The 22,931-nt window shown below is 28.5% G+C and overlaps 2 protein-coding genes across 2 annotated transcripts; both read left to right on the forward strand.

Annotated features, from left to right (window-relative positions):
* Positions 1–1,099: 1,099 nt before the first annotated feature.
* LOC145243061 (protocadherin alpha-10-like) lies at positions 1,100–11,289 on the forward strand. Its single transcript, XM_080106166.1, has 4 exons — positions 1,100–1,221; positions 7,653–10,086; positions 10,786–10,927; positions 11,039–11,289. Exons 2-4 carry the CDS (start codon positions 7,666–7,668, stop codon positions 11,287–11,289), a joined length of 2,814 nt encoding a protein of 937 aa, XP_079962292.1. The 5' UTR covers positions 1,100–1,221; positions 7,653–7,665.
* A 1,010-nt stretch (positions 11,290–12,299) lies between these two features.
* Positions 12,300–21,030, forward strand: LOC145243062 (protocadherin beta-15-like). Its single transcript, XM_080106167.1, has 4 exons — positions 12,300–12,636; positions 17,630–20,070; positions 20,526–20,667; positions 20,780–21,030. The coding sequence occupies exons 2-4, from the start codon at positions 17,638–17,640 to the stop codon at positions 21,028–21,030; spliced, it is 2,826 nt and encodes a 941-aa protein (XP_079962293.1). The 5' UTR covers positions 12,300–12,636; positions 17,630–17,637.
* Positions 21,031–22,931: the final 1,901 nt, after the last annotated feature.

Genomic DNA, 22,931 nt, shown 5'->3' on the forward strand with positions numbered 1-22,931 from the left:
TCAAACTGGTTGCTCTATCAATCGTTATGTGGCCATGCTGTTTTTTCCATAGAATTTTGCTGTTAATACAATTTAATCAAGAACTTGGCTAAGTGGTCAGTTCTGTCAGCAAACCAAAAAGAAAAAAAGTCATTATGAACAATAACAAAGGAACACGAACATGTAACAATAATAATAAAAACAAAAATATATGTTGCTTTTATTGAAGAGAAAAGATAAGTTGAAGAATTTGACTGGTGCTAAGTTTTGTGGAATTTGGACTAATAAACTGTTTCAAAAGCCCCCTCCCCTCAAAAAATAGTTTATTATTGAGAAATTTCACTTGATGTGGTTATTATGATTGGCTAACCAATCATAGACGATTTTGCATTTTCTGGCATTCGATGATTGATCGATCAATAAAAGCCTTTCACATATGTAGTAGGAACCTCCAGTCAAGCCAGCATGTGGAATTGATTTTATTTTAGGAATAACATGTCTTACTAATTGACAGCTAAGTATATTATCAGATATGTGAAGTGCACTTTATCACCTTTTTAAATCATAAACACAAGAATATAATAATAAAACAGTGTTGTAGTGTGAGAATAGCACAGATTCTGTAAATTTATTTACCTGAACTCATTTTGGTAATGATGCACAACTCTGAGAAATATGTAGAGCAAAGTTGTCTGGTTCTTTTGACATGGTGTTAGAATTAATTGACTCCATCAGGAAGCTACCTATGCAACAAAGCTTTCGGAATTTTTAAAAGCCATGTTCAGATGGAGAGCTGGTTAGAGATATTTAGCAGCTTTAGAAGTTGAGCCAAAGAGAGGCAGGGTCTCATTTGTAAATTTCCCACTATGTGGATAGAGCAAGATTACAAACTCGCTTGCCAGAAGCACTTCCTTTGTATTGCTACCAAAAATAATTCTGACCTAACACTACTATTCAATTGAATTCTATTGGTTCTAATTTTATTGTCTTAAAATTTGACAACTGAAATAAAAATTGAAATTCTTTTTGTCAGACACAAAGATGATCTCCAAGAAAAAGAAAATCCAGACTAACAAAGAATATTCCCCAAAGAAGCATTATCATCATTATATGTATATTTATTTGGATGACAGTGGACCAATCATTGCAAGAAGCCGACTTAAGAAAAGACTCAGGGGAAAAAAAATGATCTGGGAAGAAAACCAAGCAAAACAGAAGAAACAAAAGAAAAACTCATAAGCTGTAAGTAATATTCTTTCACATTACAAATAAACTTTATGTTAAATGTTGACAAAAAAAGTAAAATTAAATATGTAATAATATTTACACCCATAACAAACTTTAGACAGTATTTTTTTTTATGAAAGTGCATATAGAAAGAAAGAAAAAACTTGTCTGTTTGCCTGTGACAACATTCAATCAAAGCTCCTAGTGAATTTACGTCATCACAAATGAAGCTAATCTATCTATTTTTGTCTATAACTAATTCCAGTTAGAATTCCATTGTCAAAAACATGCACATCGACTAAAACTTTCAAATTAGTTTTGACCATTGTGAAGCAAGTCTCCTCTCCTCTTGTTCCAATGAGGCTGGCACTATTGCTTTATAAATCAGATTGATGAAGAATGACGAAATATGTGGCCAAACCATCAGAGTGTCTTTGTTAGAAAGTTCTCTAAGAAGACTCTAATGGTTTGCTCAAGACATGTAGGGAGTGACACAAAAATAAAAAAAATCTAATCACTAAAAGAATGGAAAATCATATATTGGCACTTGTTTTTCAAATCTCTGTTCTCATTGTATAAGATGCCAAATTACTGGGTGAATTTCATTATCATTTGTGTCATCCAAATTAATTATTCAATATCCAAGATTAAAGTAACTTTGGGCTTAATTTTTTTTAGTATTTCCTTAAATTTGTGAATTATTTATTTGTAAAGGATTAATATGGAATTTATGGAATTTGTATATTTATGAATTTTGAATACTCATTCTTTCACAAATATTGTGTTAAATATTTGAGTTAAGTTAGCTATTACATATATTAGCAGGTAGGTTATAAGATAAGAAATATTGTTGACTGGAGATCAAGGACTCAACAAAATGGTCAATGGTAACTGGGGATCCAGTATCATGATGGAAGAAACAAGGGTGGGAAAGTGACATCATATATACAAAAGTGAGAGAATTCTAGTGGGAAGAATCCAGAAGTCTTGAAAGAAATAGACTAAAAGACAGACTAATTAATATAGGCTAATGAACTTATAATTTAAAAAGCTATACATTTAATAATCTCTCTGTTTTGATCACAATTCTTGGACAAAAACAAACAATGAATTAATTGTAATGTGATTAGCAGCATGTGATTCAATAAATTTATCATTTATTTTTTAATCCAATGTTTGTTGGAGACTTAAAAGATTTGGAATGTAAAATTATACATACTTTGTCATATAATCAGATTTCTGGACATTAGTTGTTACTAAATTTTAAAATTAAGGTTATTGTAAAAATAGATATAAACAAAACTATTTTATTGTCATCAAAATATAGAATGTATAAAAATGAAATTCTGATAAGAAATCTTATATTTGAGGCAAAATAAAATACTGATTGAAATCTGCAAAATAAATGTCACTATTGAGTGGATTCCTACCAGAATTTTGTTTTATTTTTTAGTTATTATTGAGACTCTAAAGATAGTTGTCTCATGTCCACCATCTTGTCATTTTAACTTTGCATTTCAAACTTCATAAATGCTTTAAAATAAGTTAAAATACCAAAAACATCCCAGTATGTAGAAAATTAACTTATCTTGCCTTTGGTAACATTTGTTATATATTTGTTTTTTGATCACTTTTTATTTGTTGTATCTCCACTACTCTTGCTAACAGTGAATTGGTTGGATTAGAACGGACATACATGTAAGGGGACAAGTAAAAGCATAGAATAAATATCTTTTTTTGTTGTTGTTGTTAATAATAAACAAAGAAAGAACACTCAGCTATGATGAAATTTCACTGAAAGTTGCTGATTATTTTAAGGATTATAAGTATTAGCTTAGCTGATTCCACAGTTATTCAAGATATACAGTGGACAGATCAATAAGATAATTCATATGCACATTATAGGAAACTTGAACTAATAAATCCACTGAATAAACAACAATTTCAGTCAAATGTTTTTCAAAAGAAACAAATAATGCCAGCAATTTGCTGAAAGAGGAAACAGAACAAAGACCACATCATTTATCAGACAGCATTCAAATTACTTACAATACCTGACAGTACACTCAATAGTCTTAATTTTGTTCAGCTTTTTTCAAAATTCATCTCATCAGTTGTTATATTCACAACATTTAACTGTCAGCTATGACATGGTAGAAGTGTTAATCTTTGTTATTCTTAAAATTAACACATCTAATTCATCATTGTTGATGGAATGAAAACAATTGAGATAAACTGAAAGATTTAATTCAAAATTCTCTACAAGTTCCAGAGTTTAAAAAGATAGACTTGAAGATAGGAAGTTATACCGGCTGAAATGTGAAAATAACAACCAAGATGAGAATAATAATACAAATTACTAATCCTCATCTAAAAAATTATGAAATATTGGCATATATAATTAAAATAAAAAAGCTTCTCAAACTCTTTCCTATGTTTAACCCTGTAATTAACAATTAGTTTAAATTGCTGTCCATATCAATATTGTCCTTCTAATAAACAGTGATACTTTTTAGAATTTTGTCATTAATCAATATTATAAATTAAAATTAGGCTTATAAATATTATTTTTTAATATCTATATTGAGCATTTTTGTCTGCCACTTAGACTGCAAAACTACTCTACAGAATTGCATCAAATTCAACAGGAAATGTCCTTGAAACTTCAGCTGTATCATAGTAAACATGTTGATACTTCGGCTGCTACTATTTTTGTGGCATACTAAAAGTAATATATATATAATATAGACTCTAAAACTATTTGAGTGGATTTTATTAGATATCAACAACCTTTGTGATGTCGAGTATCATAGGAGATCAAAATGACACAACATTATACTACTACTAAAAAATAATTCATCTGAGGAAACTTATCACTCAAGCTCCAAGCAATACCACTTGTTTTTACCAATGAACTATCACTGGTAATGATAATAAAAATTAATATTAGTGCTTCATAAAGTATTGCAAGAAATTTAGCATGAAGAGCCTTGAGAACTACAAGTGATAAAAAAATAACATACTACTACTACTACTACTACTACTACTAATAATAATAATAATAATAATAATTATTATTATTATTATTATTATTATTATTATTTTTTTATTTTTTTTTATTTTATTTTTTTTTTAAATGACACCAGAATGGTATAAAAAGTCAATAAAGAAAGAAATAAGGAGAGCACTATACAGACCTCCACTGGAAGTGCACATAGAGTACGGGAATTTTGCCATCCAAATTCCAAAGAAAGCTAGCAGTTCTTATTAGTGAAAACTCAATAATAAATGACTATTGTGAAAACATAAAATGATTTGCAATGGTTATTGAAAGAGGTTGAGAGTATTGGAAATATGGGAGGACTTATTGTCACTAAGACTCCAGAAAACATTACTTGTTATTACTAGGGCTGTGACAACAGCATATTCTTTTCATTGTTTTGACTCTTGAGTATATATTCGTTAATATCTTATATGTTTTTATGTAGATGTATGTGGTTCTCAGTTGATTAAGTGTGTCTGTGTCGGATATATATCCTAGAATCAAAAGAATGAAAAGAATATTCTGTTGTCACAGCCCTAGTTATTACCAATCACTGATAATAACTTATGTAAATTGCCTAGTATGTAGTAAAAAAAAGAGTACTACTACTACTACTACTAATAATAATAATAATAATAACAACAATACTACTACTATTATTATTACTACTACTACTACTAATAATAATAATAATAATAATAATAATAATAATAATAATAATAATAATAATAATAATAAAGCATTTATCAGATCAAAAACTATAAGTCAGAATTACATAGAATTTGAAATGAAGAATTATTGGATGCCGGATATAATAAAACTAAAAATACTGATTATGATAGTTAAAGAAACAAACATTCCTTTGCCGAAGATAGACTTATATGCATTCTCTGTGTAATGTTTTTACAAGTGCTAAGTAAACATGTTTTTATGCAAGAAAATTTTGCTTTTTATATTTCTAACAGTATGTAAAAAACATAGATAAAATAAAAATAATTCTGTTTTTGCATTGAAGCATGAAATAATAGATGTATATGTTTTTTATATAGAATTTTTAGATAGAATTAAAATCTATTTGTGATTGGAATGCATTTGAGTCAATGTTGTTAAAAATGCACTTAATTTATAATAATAAATGGGAAAAATATTTTGTGTTTCTTTTATTAAAATATTCTTAATTCCTTAGTATTTATTGATGACAATTATTTAAATGATAAACCACAGATGGCATGGATTATATTTTTGGTTTATACTAAAATATTTTATTATTACGAAAAATGATATTTAAGGTAAAATAAATTGTCAGCTGGTGTTAAAAAATACTTGCTTCAGTATTATCATTATAACACCACTTTTTAAAAATGGCAAACAAAGGAATTATGTAGAGAAGGAAAGAAAAGAATAGTTACTCATGGAAAAATAACGAATTGGTTCTATGGAATTGTGGGAGAAAGATAATACAATTAAAAAGTTTTTATATATAAAATATCTAAATATCTATTATTTATTTTGTTTTTTTTTATAAAATTTTAAAAGAATTAAATTTTCTCATTACTTTTAATCTATTTTCATTAAAAAGAATGTCATCAGTTGAGAAAGCAACCATTGCATACACATTATGCTACATTGGATCAACTAATTTACACACTCATACATGCATACTCTTTGACATTCATTATCTTCTTCTGCTATAACGGAGAAGTACAGCAGTGAAAAGGGAAAATGTAAATTTATTATATCCAAAAACTTAAGCAATAATAAGGTATGCTACTTATTTTTCTAAACATTTGATATTAATGTGCTTTCATTTTTAAAGAGTATGATATATTTTAATAATTGGATATTATATTGATAATTTCTTTCAGTATATCATGTAGAATATAAGGAGATAGACAAAAGATCTAAAGTATGTATGGAATTAATTTTCACTTTTTAAGTGATTTTAGATATCACCTTTTTCAATATTTCTTTCAATATGAAAATATCAACATTGCTTATAAAAATATTACAATATTGCTTAATGTTCTTGTCTTTAATTTCTGTATGAATACTCAGTAGCCATGATAGTTTCTCCTTGTCTTAATATTTCGTTTTTATATAATATTGTATGTAACCGTTTGCACCAATTAAGAAATATCTCATGTACTTTTTATTCAATTTAGCTTAGATGGATGTTTTAAAAGCAAATTCAAATTTCAAATAAGGATGATTTTTTATTTTATATTTAATTTGCTTTTAAAATAATATTTATTATATGTAATTATTTCGTCAAATTGAAATAGAAGTACTACTACAGAAAATGAAATTCTTCAATTAGTTAATAGGTATTTACTTTACACTTCATTGACTATCATATATATGCAATTTGAACTTTAATTATGAAAATAAAATATAGTAAACATTTTACTACATAATAATGTGACAAATTTTAAAATAGGGTAATTTTATTTAACTACAAATTGTTACATTTTAATAGTGCTTTAATAATAATATTCTTGTAATTAAAACATGTGAATGTATTCATTCAATAATGGCATATAATATTTGTTGATTGAAAATTTGGAAAAGGTACAGAACGATTTACTTCAATTTCAAAAGCAAAGAAAAAATTGTTACAAGGGAAGTAACTCTTTTTCGATCGCTTATAAATTTGTTTTCTAATCAAAATGTAATGAATGAAAACAATTTGTTTTTAATATCCAGTTGGACGAAGATGATGTTAAAGGTTTAATTGTAGATTATATTCATCAGAATTATGATCGATTTTATTAGTGCATCATAAGTTATGTGTAGTGGATGTAATTTCTTTTAACTTACTAAATTTTGTAAACAAGGTATGTTATTTGGAGATAATATATAACAATGTCTCAAAATTACCAAAGTCTCAGTATTTTATTCTGTAATATAAAATATAACATTCACTGTTGAATGATATTCTTAATAACACCAATTAGTATAACTTATTGATCTTTTAGTTGTGTACATTAAATAATTTTGTATTTGGAATGAAATAATAACATTATGAATAGAAGTAATTTTAATTGATTTTTAGAGGAGAATATTAAAATCAACAAATTTGTATTATTGTAAGTTTTCAATAGAATTTGATTTCTTTATTACTTTAGTCATTCATTAATTTAGATTTGTATTATTGAAATTATTTGGATTAAATATTGAAATTATTAACAATGTACAGTCAACAATAAATGTTGATATTTTCTCACTGTAAAATTGTTTGTAATTAAACTGAAACATTTTGTTAGAATTCTGAATATAAAAACAAAAATCAGTAGAAGTGAATTGTTATTAAGATGTAGAATACATCTTCTTTTCATAACAGATTATAAATATCATTTAGTAAAATATATGCATCAAAATTAACATTGTTTTTTTTTTTAAATAGGCTGATTGCAAACATGTTCACTTCAGTGTATGTATTACCAATTCTTCTGCATACATACTTATGTACTGATCTCATCTACAATGTGGAAGAAGAACAGAGTCCTGGAACATACATTGGTAATATTGCCAAAGACTCCTATATCATGGATAGCATTTCTCCAAAAGATCATAAGCACATAACTTTCACACAACATAATAAAGGAAGATCACAATTATTTCGTGTTGCCAAAAACAGTGGAAAATTATTCACAGCACAAATATTGGACGCAGAATCTTTGTGTACTTCTAATACAGAATGTTTCAAAATGATTGATGTTGCTGTGAAAAAGTCCAAATCTTTTATAAAGCTTTTAGAAATCAAAATAAACATAAAAGATATAAATGATCATCCACCAGAATTTCCTAATGAACAAATTGATATTGAATTTAATGAAGATGTTAGAATAGGAATGCAACGGATGATCCCAAATGCAATAGATAATGATATTAGTAATAATTTTTCACAGATTACTTATAAACTAGACAAAGATAATGAAATCCCATTTTCTCTGGCTGTTTCTAAAACACTTGCTGGAACATCAGACCTCAGTATTGTATTGAAAGAAATGCTTGACAGAGAGGAACGAGAGTCATACTTGATTCAGGTCATTGCAACAGATGGAGGATCTCCACCAAAACAAAGTGTTTTAGATGTTGATATATCGGTGTTAGATATTAATGATAATACACCAACATTTTCTCAGAATATATACAATGTTTCTATCAAAAGTGAATGGAATGAAAACATGGCTATTGTTATTTTATCAGCTAGCGATTTGGACTCAGGAAAAAATGGTAATATTTCTTATCATTTCAATTCAAAAACATCAACATTTAAAAAAGCACATTTTAAATTAAATAAAAATTCCGGGGAATTATTTATGCAAAATAAAATATCACAAGGAGGAAATTTAATTCACAAATTATATGTGGAAGCCATTGATGGAGGTATACCTCCATTAAGTTCAATTGCTATGGTCCAAGTAAATGTGATTAATCAAAAAAATAATGCACCTAAAATAGATGTGAACTTTTTCTCATCCTCATCTACTAAAGATTCCACATCCGTTTCTGAAGACATTGAAGTGGGCAGTTTTATTGCATATGTGAAAGTAACTGACCATGATGCTGGTCAAAATGGAGAAGTTATATGCGATCTCCATCATGATAAGTTTAAACTGAAAAGTCAAGGATTGAACAAATACCAAGTGATTCTGAAAGACCCATTGGATAGAGAGACAGAGGAAAATCATGACATCACAATCAGCTGTGAAGATATGGGATTCCCACCGCGCCATAGTGAGAGTAAGTTTTCAATTAAAGTGATGGATGTGAATGATGTGAAGCCGAAATTTAGTAAAGCAAGATACAAATTCCGTATCAATGAGAACCAGAAGGCTGACATTGATGTTGGCTCAATCAATGCATCTGATCCGGACTTGGGAGCTGGAGGGGAACTGATGTTTTCTCTGCAAAGAAATAAGCATAAAAGTGAAGAGGTGCTGCTGCTGCTGCCTTTTGTGATCACAAAAGATGGTTTTATTTCAACAAGTGAATCATTGGACCATGAATTACAAGATGTTTATAAGTTTGAGGTTTTGGTGAAAGACAATGGAATGCCATCACTGAATAATACAGTGGATGTGATTGTTGAGGTTGAAGATGAAAATGATAACAGTCCATATTTTACATTTCCCAGTGTTAATCCACACAATGTGGAAGTTGTGTATTTTGCTGATGAAAGCAAGAACGTGACAGTTGTGAGGGCACATGACAGTGACAGTCAAGAGAATGCATTTCTGAAATATGAAATAAGTGCAGGCAATGAGAAACAGTTGTTCACGATTGACCATTACAGTGGTTTGTTGTCTTCTACGGGTGCCCTTACCAAACAAGATGCCGGCTCATATGAACTGGAGTTTGTAGTGAAGGATAGTGGTATGCCAGTTTTATCAGCAACAACTACAATCTTTTTGAGTCTGCTATTGAAAAACAAGAGCTCTTCTTCTTCTTTGGAAAGAGTAAATGGTGTGCTGCAAAATGGTGAGTCTGAAGAGAAGGTGCATCTTAATATGGTGATTATTATTACGTTATTGGCTGTGATGGTGACTATCATTGTTACGGCTTCAATCTCGATCTGCGTGCTTCGCTGTTGTAATGCTGCAAGTGTAGATAGAGATGATGTTTCTAATAGATATGTGAGTGAACAAAGACATTTGATGTCATCTTCTTATCGAGGGAGCTCTTGGCCAGATGTTCCTACTACAATGATAAATGATCCCAACTTTGGTAGGAGTGCTGAAGAGATGGCAGCCAACAGAAGGGAATCATATCCGAGATTCATCAACCAATCACCAATAATTAGACCAAACAATTCCGTTGACATCAACTCTCAGGTAAGTAAATTCATGATTGAAATCTTAATTGTAATTTTTTGTTTCTATAAAACTGCATATGTTTTTATTGTTACTGTTTTCCCCTGCAATCTCTAATTTAATTTATAAACTAATGATCAAATTTATTATAAAATGAAGTGCAGTCATTTGTCATTAATTGTTTTCATTTTCTGACTGATCCCATACTTAAAATAACTAATATTAAGTTATTTTTAGGTAAGGTATTACTTTGAAATTGCATGTTTTCTTTTCAATTTTCAAGGCTATTCAAAAGTTTTGTAATCTAACAGGTTAGTGAAATGTCACAAGCAAAAATAGAGGAATAATTACCAAATAACAGATTTGTAAAATATCATGCAGGACATGATACCACATTAATTTTGTGGCATAAAAATATTATTCATAAAGAGTTTTCCAATGTCTGACAATGTCAATGAAAATTAATTAACTGAATCTATTAGATGTTCTTTTCTATTACTTTTAGTATTTGTTTTGAATAGTTTTCATGCTGTTATTTTTTTTACTGTTTCTAAAGTGGATAAACTGAAGTCAAATGTATTTAGTATTGCTGTATGACTTGTTCCTATATTTTTGTTCTATTTTTTTGTGAGGTAGTAAAACTTTCTGACTACTTCGTACTTTGATGCATTAAAATTCAAGATATTAGATCTCTGCCTTTTTTTCTGTACTGAAATATAGATGATACCAAACATACAGAATGGAGATAAGAACACATTGATGACTCCTTATTGTCCAACATGGACATCTACATTGTCTTCTCATGCTGACAGTGGACGTGGTTGGAGTGAAGTAGGCACAGGTCATATAGAAGAGATGACAGGTAAATAAACACTTGATAATTAATAAGGAAGTTTAACTTTTTAAAATGTATTATCTACATATGAATTGCATGTGATTATATTATTGAGAGTTGTTTGTTTGTTGTTTTCAGATCATCTGATTCCACAATTCTTCAAGCCACATGTTGGGCAGGTGAATATGACAGATAAGAGGAACATAGAAGGAAACTTTAACTATCCAAATGAATCAACAATTTCAGCCAGATGTTTTTCAAAAGCAACAAATAATGCCAACAATTTGTTGAGAGAGGAAACAGAACAAAGATCACATCATTTATCAGACAGCATTCAAATTACTCACAATGCTAGACCACTGCCTCCTGTACCACACAAAATTTACTAATCATACACTTTAATCATGACATTTGCTTCCAATAATTCTGTTATAAACTAAATCATGTAAAACATTTGATATATTAAATTTATACTATAATTTATATGTAGTTTTAAGATGTAAAAATTAATGATAGTTTTTATAAATAGATTAATGTATTATTTTTCTAAATAGCCATAGTATATTGTAACGATTAATATAGAAAATGCATATAATTATGTCATGGATGACTACTTGAAAATATCAGTTGCTGTATGTCAGAGGTCACTCTGCTTATCAGATCATTGTTTCTAATTGTCTTAGACTTCCCATTGCCACTAGATTCAGACAGCTTTGGTTCAGAAGTGGTGTGATTGGGATTGAACAATCTTGTTTCATAAGTGACTCCTGATGTAGGCAACCTTACATGAGTTATCCATTCTCTCAAGATTGAAAATAGGCTTGTCAAATTATGTCCTGAATTATATATACAGTAAATCTCTACATAAATTTTAATTCTCTTTTTGCTACCGAAGTTTTAAGAACATTTAAGATTATCAGTACTTATATAAATTAATTCTAATTGTTATACATTTTATTTCAAATTAAAGTTATAATAAATGATATTAAAATGTTTAACTATTATATAAAATGCTTCATTTTTATTTATTTTAATCAAACTATTTATATAAAATACTTATGAAATGCTGAATAAACAATTGAAAGTATAGAATTTTATACAGTTGTATAGTGTGATTATTTCACATATTTAAACAATGTGTTTCAAGCTTAAAATTAAGAGATATTTAAAATTATTGCTCTTATTTTTAATATGCACATATAATTTTAAATATTGTATAAACGTTTGAATTTGATAATAAGAGATCAAAGAGAAAATGAGTTTTTCTTTGTTCTATTAATATTCCCGATATTTAAATAAAAAAACTCTTCTTTTTGTAATTAGAGATGGAAGGAAGAAATGAGTTGATAAGTGGAAGAATAGAAATGTTCATACGTTGCATTGTGGGAAAATAAGGAACAAAGCATAGTTTTTATTTCATAAAATATCAGTTTTTCATAAGCAAGTCATTTAAAATAATCTAATTTTAAAAAAAATATGTAAACTTTCTTACTTTCAATGCTATTTGGAAACTTTCTCGTTAATGTGAACTGCAGCCATGACACACACATAATACATATTAGGACTACATACTTTATATACACTTACAATTACTGAATGCAGGGACTCACATACATATGCACACTCATATATAATAACCGTCTCTTTGTTTTGTTTCCATTATATTAAAAATACTGGATAAAAGACTACCTAAATTGTCTTGGATTTTTTTAACCAAGATTATTATAGGGATTAAGGTAAGTTAATTTAAATTTCAGTTTCAAGACTTATGAAGATATTTAAGGTTTAGAGTTGTATTTTTGTTTCTGTGAAAAACGTTTGATATTAACTGTAAATATCTTCAGAGATTAAGAGATAAAATATACACAATATATATTAATAAAAGAATTTGAATGATTTGATTATTTGCTTTATACTGAAATGACTTTTGTTGTACCTGGTCAGTTTTATTCATACAACCATTTCTGCCGTATACTTTTACTGTATACACATTTGGCAGCCATTTTGATATTCGAGGAAAATTATTCAGTGCTTCATTTTTACCTATTCTTTGATGGGTGTTAATTTTTTAAAGTCTTTTTTTTTTCTAACTGTACTTAGGAAATAAATGATTCTTTTATTAAAGATATGTATATCCACTATGATAACAAATTAATGAAATTACTTTTATACAATGTACTTAATTTTAAATTATAAATTAATAGATAAAACAAATTAGTTGCGATTTGATAAATTTATTCAAACAGGAAATGGAAATATTTCATATCTATAACTTTGAGTTTCATCTTTTCATTTAAATCATAAACTTTGATATTTCAAATAATTTTATATGTGTACTTAAAGAAATACTTAAACATATTAATAGTCATAGTCCTGTGTTTCACGTATATATTTAAGGTATATTAATTTTCTTATACTTTAAACTTGATTGCATTTATCTGAATTATTATTTCAGTAATACAAAATATTATGAGTTGTTTATTTTTGGCTTGGCAATCTTGTGATGTTGTAATGATACTATCTCTGTCATAATAAAACTATCAGATAAGATTTTTTGTGTGTTTCTCTCCTACATATAATTTGATAAATACATATTGAATTATTTATTTTATTGTAAAATGATTACTTTTAAAAATATTTAATTGAATTATTTATTGAAATAACAAAATTAAGTAAGGGAAAACTAAAATTTAAAAAACTGTTAAAAAAAAAAAATTGTAAACATGAATATATTTTGAATCATTTTTCTTTACCCTGCACCCAAATATCCAAATATATGCATCAATTCTCGAAAATACAGTACATTAAATATATAATGACTGAAACAAACTAAAAACATATAAATAAAAATGAAAATAATCACAATACCAACGCCATCATTGTTTTGTTTTTTTAATTTTTTAAACTTTCACATTTACTTAATTATTTTATTCTGTTGTGTTACTTTAATTCTGCAAAGTGAATTTTACTATTTAAATGAAGTTTATTTGGAAGTTTTCATATTTTTGCTTGTTGGCAAAAATATTAACATACTTAATATTTTCTGAATTTGTAATATCTTTTTAAAATCTGAAACAAAAGAAATGAGGCTAAAATTAAATAAACTTACTTTTATCCCCTAGATTAATAAAATTGTTTGATATGTGCATGCATGCTTCTCGTCTCTATGTAACTTACACATAAGCTTTTTATGTATTATTAATCGATTATTTGAAATTAAAAAATACACTACTATAAAATATAACAAATTTTTGAAAACTTTATTTGTTAATAGTTGAAAAAAGAAGGGCTTTGTGATCTTACAAATTTAAAAGGAATTTGAAAATATTCAAAGTCATTCTTGGCATGAAAATTCTTAGTAAACCCTCACCCTCATGAATTGAAAGATTGAATGCTTTACAAACTATTTAATTTTGATAATTTTATAGAGATTAGAATAACATTATTATAACAAAATTAGTTATAGTTTTATCACAATTTGCTTCAATTAATAATTTAATGACCAAAAGTACTGTAAAAATTACATTTAACTTTCAAAATTCAATCTTAAAAATAATAATTTGATAAAACAAAAACGCATTGAAAAAAAAGAGAGGAGCAAACAAAAATTGAAATATAGACTCTTGTTGAATGTTTGATAAGTACAGCTTACAGCTATCTCTAAAAAAAATAAGACATAAATTAAATCTTAAACTAATGTGACATGACTATCTGACAGCTGATGAAAGGGAAATAACTCTGCAAAGAATGTTTTTAATAAAAAGTTCTTGCTTTCTCTCGTACATTCCTTTTTTTTTTTTTTTTCGTTTTTCTTTTTTGTATTTCTCTATATTTCTGTTATTTTATCTCTGCCCCTCAGTATATTAAATAGATGTAATGATGTACAAAAGCTTTCATAAGATTATTTTTCTATTTAGAATATTAGCATATTCATGACACAAAAATTGTTAAAAAAAAACAAAAAAACATAATAATGCTACTGAGACTCAAATTAGTCATATTCCTTTTTGTGAGTTTTTCTGTACACAATTTGAACAAAAAGATCTGTATTATCATTAAAGCTATGTTACTCTACTATCTTCAAAAATCTCATTAATCCTGAAGTTAGGATGTTTTGAAATCAATTGTTAATATATATTAGCTAATCATATATATAATGTGTAATGAATTAAATATAAAATATTTATGAATCTATTATTTTGCATCAATTAAAAATATTTGTGTGAGTCAAGGAAAACATTTTTCTCAAGTAAATGTTTTAAATGAAATAGTCATTACAAAGAGTTGGAACTTTTTGTGTGTGATTGTAAATATTTTTTTGTCTGTATATTTTACAATTAAAGTTAACATAATATGATTTTAACACATTTTAAAACAAAACACGAGCCAATCTCTGTAATAAATCATCTTTAGAATATTTTAAATTTTTTGCCTTTAAGCAAATTAACAACATCAAATCTTACATAATTGTGTTGAAATAGTGAAATTGATATTTTTTTAATGTTTTATTTCGCCCATATATATATATATATATATATATATATATATATATATATATATATCATCTTTTCGATTATGAAGAAAACTTATTAGCAAATGATTGGTTTTGGTTATTGGGTCTTAAGACATGTTAATCATTATTGAGTCAGTTTATGCTGAAATTGTATGTATATATTTTGTATATGGTTGGTAGATTAATTTGTTTTGTAAGCATATACTTTGTAAGCAAATAATCTGTAAACAACAGTCTCTATTTAATCCATAGAAAGAACTGGTCCTAACAGGTACTACAATTCTGTCAGAATGGACCTATGAGTAGTGATAACAGAGAGTGACTCCACATTCCTCAAGACTCCCAAACTAAGGGTTCATCATTCGATATAGTTTAATGCCATACCCAGAACAGATGAAAATGGATGACAGAATTATTTTCATGTTAGAATCAAGCTATTTGTTTATCTTGCTAAACAATAATGTTGCTTCTCAGAGATTTGCCTTGCTTCCAAGTAGCTTATATATACACTTTGTGTGATTGATATGTTAACTTTTGATTCCTTTTTGAGATTATAAACTTATATTTTGAGATTAAAAACTTATATAGCTTAATATTTGTAAGATAAATTTGACAACTTACTTTTTACTATGCTGTTTAAGAGTCAGAACATTAGTGTATATATCATTTATCATCTTATATTTAGGTCAGTTACAGCACACAATTTATTATATTACTAGTGGGGGGGGGGGCACCCGGCCTTGCTGAGTCGTAAAATATACTTTAATATATTTTAATTCATGCAGATTTCATATTTATCATTAGAGAACCAATTCTGTATTAAATATTATATTTTCAAAAGTAAACAAAAAAATGACTTGGGTACCATCAGCTAGAATTAAAACTAAAACATTTAACACTTCAGCCGCATCGTATAATTTAGCACTTCAGTTGTGTTCCTTACTGTTTGAGCTAATCTGACAGATGAGAAAGATTTGAAATTAAATCAGTTGTAGTTATAATTGAATTTGCACATGTGTAAAACTATTAGAAATATGTGGGAAAGTTGAAATGAACATTTTACATTTCAACTTGCTGATTAATTTTTGTGCATGTTATTCATCCATCCAAACAAAGATTTTACATATTATAAACCATCCTTAGTGTATGATTACTATTTCCTCGTTATTTCAGTATTATGTGACCAGTAGTTTAAGAATTTATTGGTTAGATATTTACACATACATACATACATACATCTACTGTTTACTTATATAGATTATATGTGTTTATTTTAAATATGATATATCTTATGAGCTGGAAAATAGATATAAACAAATAGATAGTTATTTCCTACAGACGGAAATATTCATTTTAATAATGAAGAAAAAAAGCAGCAAACTATTTATTTGTATTAGCAGTAAAGAGTTTGTAATTCATTAACTTCAAATTTAAAGATTAATTTGATTTGTATAAAATATATAAATTACTGTTGCATCAAAATACCATCCTTATACCAACTCTATATCATTTGATAAATAGTTAATATTTCTGAACAATTTTGTATAAAGATGAAAAAAATTATTTTTCTTTTATGTATAAAATATATAACTATTTTGAAAAGTTTGATGAAAAATTGTTTAGAATTTTTAATTCCCTTTTAAATTAGCTTTCCTCTTAATAAAACGTGTTCAATCTGATTGTATTGTTGTGTATGGATATTTCAGAAATGTGTTGATATAAGTTTTCATGAAATCTAAGTTTATTGTTAACCTGTGACACTCATAAATAAAATGTTAAAATAAATTAGATTTAAAGTATGTTAATATTAAATATTTACATCAATATATTTTCATGATAATGGGTGATATATATTTAATCCTCGATATGTTTTATTTAAAAAAGCAAAAAAATTTACAAATCCTGTTTACTTCATAGTGTGACGCAAAATAGAATGTGCTCATGATTGATTAAAACTTGAAACAATGAAATTTATTTAGAATAAATGTAATTGCCAACTGTCTTTTATAATTTTCAAATCACATTAAAGAAAAAATACAAAGTATTTAATCATAACTAAATATGAAATATATTTTTATGTTGTATTATTTTACAATAAAAATAATAGATTACTTGTTTCATATTTGAATTCTGCTATTTTTTGTAATACTTTCATTTTTATTCTTTTAGCTGAAAAATGAACATAAAAATTTAAAAGTATATTTTCTTTTATTCAGATAATCACATGAATATGACAACAGTGTATGTCCTGTTGATTATCTTTCATACCTGTTTGTCTGCTGACCTCATCTACAATGTGGAAGAAGAAAAAAGTCCTGGCACATACATTGGTAATATTGCTACTGATTCAGATATCATGGATACAATTCTTCTAAAAGATCATAAACGCATCACCTTCACACAACTCCAAAGAGGAAGTTCTCAATTATTTCGGGTTGACAAAAACTCAGGAGAATTATACACAGCACAAATATTGGATGCAGAAGCCATTTGTACATATAACAAAGAATGTTTCAGAATGATTGATGTTGCTGTCAGGAAAACTAAATCATTCATAAAATTGTTAGAAGTTAAAATTAGAATAAAAGATATTAATGATCATGCACCTGAATTTAAAGATGAACAAATTAATATTGAATTTTATGAAGGAGATCGCAATGGAATGAAAAAATCTTTACCAAATGCTATGGACAAAGATATTAGTATTCTAAATTCACAAATTACTTATGAAGTCAACAAAGATGAACATTATCCATTTAAATTGTCAGTATCTAAAAACCTTGTTGGAAAATCAGATTTAGGTATTGTTTTGAAAGAAAGATTAGATAGAGAAGTCCAAGATACATATTTGATTCAAGTAACAGCCAAGGATGGAGGAACACCATCAAAAGACAGCATTCTAAATATACATATATCTGTAAAGGATGTTAATGATAATCCACCTGTGTTCTCACAAGATTTGTATAATGTTACAATAAAAAATGAACATGACATGAACAGACCAATCATTATTTTATCTGCTTCAGATTTAGATATGGGAAACAATGGAGATGTTTCTTATTATTTTGATTCAAAAACAACTGATTTTGCTAAAAATAATTTTAAATTGAACAAAATAAGGGGTGAAATTTTCCTGATAAATGAAATAAAACAAGGAGAAAATTTAATCCATAATTTGTACATTGAAGCTAAAGATGGAGGCCTTCCCCCATTAAGTTCTTTTGCTATGGTTCAAGTAAATGTGATCAACCAAAAAAATAATGCTCCAACAATTGATGTCAATTTTTTGTCAGCATCTTCTACTAAAAACTCTACATCTGTTTCTGAAGATATTGAGGTGGGTAGTTTTATTGCATATGTGAAAGTAACTGACCATGATGCTGGTCAGAATGGAGAAGTTATATGTGATCTCCATCATGATAAGTTTAAACTGAAAAGTCAAGGATTGAACAAGTACCAAGTGATTCTGAAAGACCCATTGGATAGAGAGACAGAGGAAAATCATGACATCACAATCAGCTGTGAAGATATGGGATTCCCACCGTGCCATAGTGAGAGTAAGTTTTCAATTAAAGTGATGGATGTGAATGATGTGAAGCCGAAATTTAGTAAAGCAAGATACAAATTCCGTATCAATGAGAACCAGAAGGCTGACATTGATGTCGGCTCAATCAATGCATCTGATCCGGACTTGGGAGCTGGAGGGGAACTGATGTTTTCTCTGCAAAGAAATAAGCATAAAAGTGAAGAGGTGCTGCTGCTGCTGCCTTTTGTGATCACAAAAGATGGTTTTATTTCAACAAGTGAATCATTGGACCATGAATTACAAGATGTTTATAAGTTTGAGGTTTTGGTGAAAGACAATGGAATGCCATCACTGAATAATACAGTGGATGTGATTGTTGAGGTTGAAGATGAAAATGATAACAGTCCATATTTTACATTTCCCAGTGTTAATCCACACAATGTGGAAGTTGTGTATTTTGCTGATGAAAGCAAGAACGTGACAGTTGTGAGGGCACATGACAGTGACAGTCAAGAGAATGCATTTCTGAAATATGAAATAAGTGCAGGCAATGAGAAACAGTTGTTCACGATTGACCATTACAGTGGTTTGTTGTCTTCTACGGGTGCCCTTACCAAACAAGATGCCGGCTCATATGAACTGGAGTTTGTAGTGAAGGATAGTGGTATGCCAGTTTTATCAGCCACAACTACAATCTTTTTGAGTCTGCTATTGAAAAACAAGAGCTCTTCTTCTTCTTCTTCTTCTTTGGAAAGAGTAAATGGTGTGCTGCAAAATGGTGAGTCTGAAGAGAAGGTGCATCTTAATATGGTGATTATTATTACGTTATTGGCTGTTATGGTGACTATCATTGTTACGGCTTCAATCTCGATCTGCGTGCTTCGCTGTTGTAATGCTGCAAGTGTAGATGGAGATGATGTTTCTAATAGATATGTGAGTGAACAAAGACATTTGATGTCATCTTCTTATCGAGGGAGCTCTTGGCCAGATGCTCCTACTACAATGATAAATGATCCAAACTTTGGTAGAAGTGCTGAGGAGATGGCAGCCAACAGAAGACAGTCATATCCCAGATTCATCAACCAATCACCAATAATTAGACCAAACAATTCTGTTGACCTTACTTGTCAAGTAAGAAAGTAATTTTTAATTTCCTGCTAAGAACAAAAAAATTTCTTTCTCCATTTATAATTAACTATAATTAAGACAATTTTTCCACATATATTTCTTTACATAGTAAGAAAAATATTTACAAAACCTCTAGGGAATATTTAAAAAATTTAATTTTTCCAATAAATTTTATCAGACATAAAGGTTAAGAATATTATTTTATATGTAGAAAATATTGATAGATAATAATGTGTGCTTAAATGTAAAGTATAATATATAAAGATTTGTTTTCAATTACATTTAAAATTGTAATATTTTTGTTAATGTCTAAGATGTTTTTTTTTAATATTAATTTATGCAGTCAAACATGAATCTCATGGAAAAACAAAAATGATTGCATATTTAATTAAACTACTTATAATAATAAAACTTCCTTTTTAATATGCTACCAGTGTTTTTATTACATTGTGATGTAGATCACACCAGGATTTCAAAATGGTGATAAGAATTCATTGATGACTCCTTATTGTCCAACATGGACATCTACATTGTCTTCTCATGCTGACAGTGGACGTGGTTGGAGTGAAGTAGGCACTGGACATACAGAAGAGATGACAGGTAAATAAACACTTGATACTTAATAAGAAAGTTAACCTTTTAAAAATGTATTATCTACATATGAATTGCATGTGATTATATTATTGAGAGTTGTTTGTTTGTTGTTTTTCAGATCATCTTATTCCACAATTCTTCAAGCCACATGTTGGGCAGGTGAATATGACAGATAAGAGGAACATAGAAGGAAACTTTAACTATCCAAATGAATCAACAATTTCAGCCAGATGTTTTTCAAAAGCAACAAATAATGCCAACAATTTGTTGAGAGAGGAAACAGAACAAAGATCACATCATTTATCAGACAGTATTCAAATTACTCACAATGCCAGACCACTGCCTCCTGTACCACACAAAATACACTAAACATACACTTTATACATCATATTGGCTTCCACTAACTTTTTACAATAAATTTTTAAATGAATAAATTTGAAAATATAATAAGAGTAATACTTTGAATCTTCAGAAGATTTTGATAAATTGACTTATTTAAATTAAACTTAGTAGATTCACATACAAGGTGCTTTCAAGAAGTTTCCAGACATTTTTTGGTATGGGCATCTTTATTGATAGTACACACATGAAACTCTAGTCCCCTTCAGAATTAATCTCCTCCAGCTGAAATGCATTTGTTGTACCATTCCAATAACTTCTAGAAGACTCCATGGAAGTCCTCTTGTGTGAGCATGTCAATGACCCTCATCACTTCTTTCATCTTCTCAATTGTCTCAAAAGGACAACCTCTAAGTTTTTCCTTACACTTAGTGAATAACCAAAAGTCACAGGGAGCAAGGTCTGGACTACAGGAAGGGTGAGGAACTGTCTTGATACCCATCTTGGTCAGTCTGTGACAAAGAAAGATGTAGACTGATCTTCTCTGAGCACCCTTGCAACAAACTTCATGCAAATCTTTTGCATCTTCAGTTCCTCATAATTAATTGTGTGTACAGTTCCCACACTGACATCCCACTGTGCACTTATTGTCTCTATAGACACACCACAGTCCTTATGCCTGAAATTCTTTATTTGGTTAATCAATTCTGGTGTTCTGACTTCCTTACTCCTCTCATACCTCTCATACTCCCTCACAGATTCTCCACCTTCCTTGAATCTCTTATGCCACTCAAAAACCGATGCTTGATTCATGCAAAATAGTCCAAAACCAGTCTGAAGCATTCCATACGTTTCTGTGGCATTTTTTCTAAGTTTTAAACAGAATTTTATTGCATATTGTTTGTCTAAAGTGTCCTCACATATAGATTGGATTTTTGAAATTCACCAGCTGTGAAAATTAGGCTTTAGTAAAGTGTATTCCAATTTCTGCTGTAGCTGTTCATTTGAAACTGAAATCAGAAAAATTGGTCAGTCATCTTATAAGACGTATAGCAATAACATATTAAATTTTCAAGAGTCTACAACAATTTTAAGTGCCTGTACAAAAAAAGTTTGGGAACTTATTGAAGGCACCTTGTATATTGAAAATATTGGCAATAATTTGAAGTTTCTTAGGTTTTACTTATTGTATATATTTGAAATTTATTCTGTCACTTATACATCAGTTTTTATACTTAATATTTTCTTCTGCCGAAAAAACTCTACTAAACATTTAACATAGTCAAATTAATATTTCAAAACATTTTATAATCAGAAATATTTTTTCATAAAATACGCTGAATCATTATACGTGTGCTTGTCTGAAAAATAAAACAATTTGGTACTAGTGTACTTATTGATCCATGCTGAAATAATAATGTTATTATTTACAAAGCCATTCTTAACATGTGGAGGGGAGGGGTTTTTGTACCTATTCTGTACTTTACACGATTAAACCCGGTTCTCCAACTTCCAACGTAGACCCCTACTACCATGTCTCCTTCTCCAACATCAGGGGTCTACGTTCTAACCTTCCAGAGGTTGAAACCCAATTACAGGAGACTAAACCAGACCTTTTATTTTTAAGTGAAACTGGCATTGGACAGGCTATTTCCCTTGATGAGTTTGCAATTACAGGATACTCTAACTTAACTTCTAAATCTGACCCCCAAGATCGCCATGGGCATGGAATATGTGCCTATATTAAAGATAGCTTTCCATGTGGGAGGGACATCTCCAGGGAAGATCCTAACTTACCTTATATGTGCTTCCGGGTTGCTTTAGCTCACACTACTGCATTTATATTTACTCTCTATCGCCCCCACAACAGCGGAGTTACTATCTTTCAAAGCATATCTGAGAAAATTGACCAAGTCCTTTCTACTTATCCT

The sequence above is a fragment of the Euprymna scolopes genome, chromosome 21, assembly GCF_053919585.1.
Source record: "Euprymna scolopes isolate OS-2025 chromosome 21, ASM5391958v1, whole genome shotgun sequence".
In the NCBI taxonomy this organism is placed as follows: domain Eukaryota; kingdom Metazoa; phylum Mollusca; class Cephalopoda; order Sepiida; family Sepiolidae; genus Euprymna; species Euprymna scolopes.

Excerpts from the sequence above, each read along its gene's own strand:
- LOC145243061 (XM_080106166.1), top strand. The coding sequence starts at position 7,666 with ATGTTCACTTCAGTGTATGTATTACCAATTCTTCTGCATACATACTTA. Across the intron at positions 10,087-10,785 it reads CCGTTGACATCAACTCTCAG|ATGATACCAAACATACAGAA; the intron begins GTAAGTAAATTC and ends ACTGAAATATAG. Across the intron at positions 10,928-11,038 it reads TCATATAGAAGAGATGACAG|ATCATCTGATTCCACAATTC; the intron begins GTAAATAAACAC and ends TGTTGTTTTCAG.
- LOC145243062 (XM_080106167.1), top strand. The coding sequence starts at position 17,638 with ATGAATATGACAACAGTGTATGTCCTGTTGATTATCTTTCATACCTGT. Across the intron at positions 20,071-20,525 it reads CTGTTGACCTTACTTGTCAA|ATCACACCAGGATTTCAAAA; the intron begins GTAAGAAAGTAA and ends ATTGTGATGTAG. Across the intron at positions 20,668-20,779 it reads ACATACAGAAGAGATGACAG|ATCATCTTATTCCACAATTC; the intron begins GTAAATAAACAC and ends GTTGTTTTTCAG.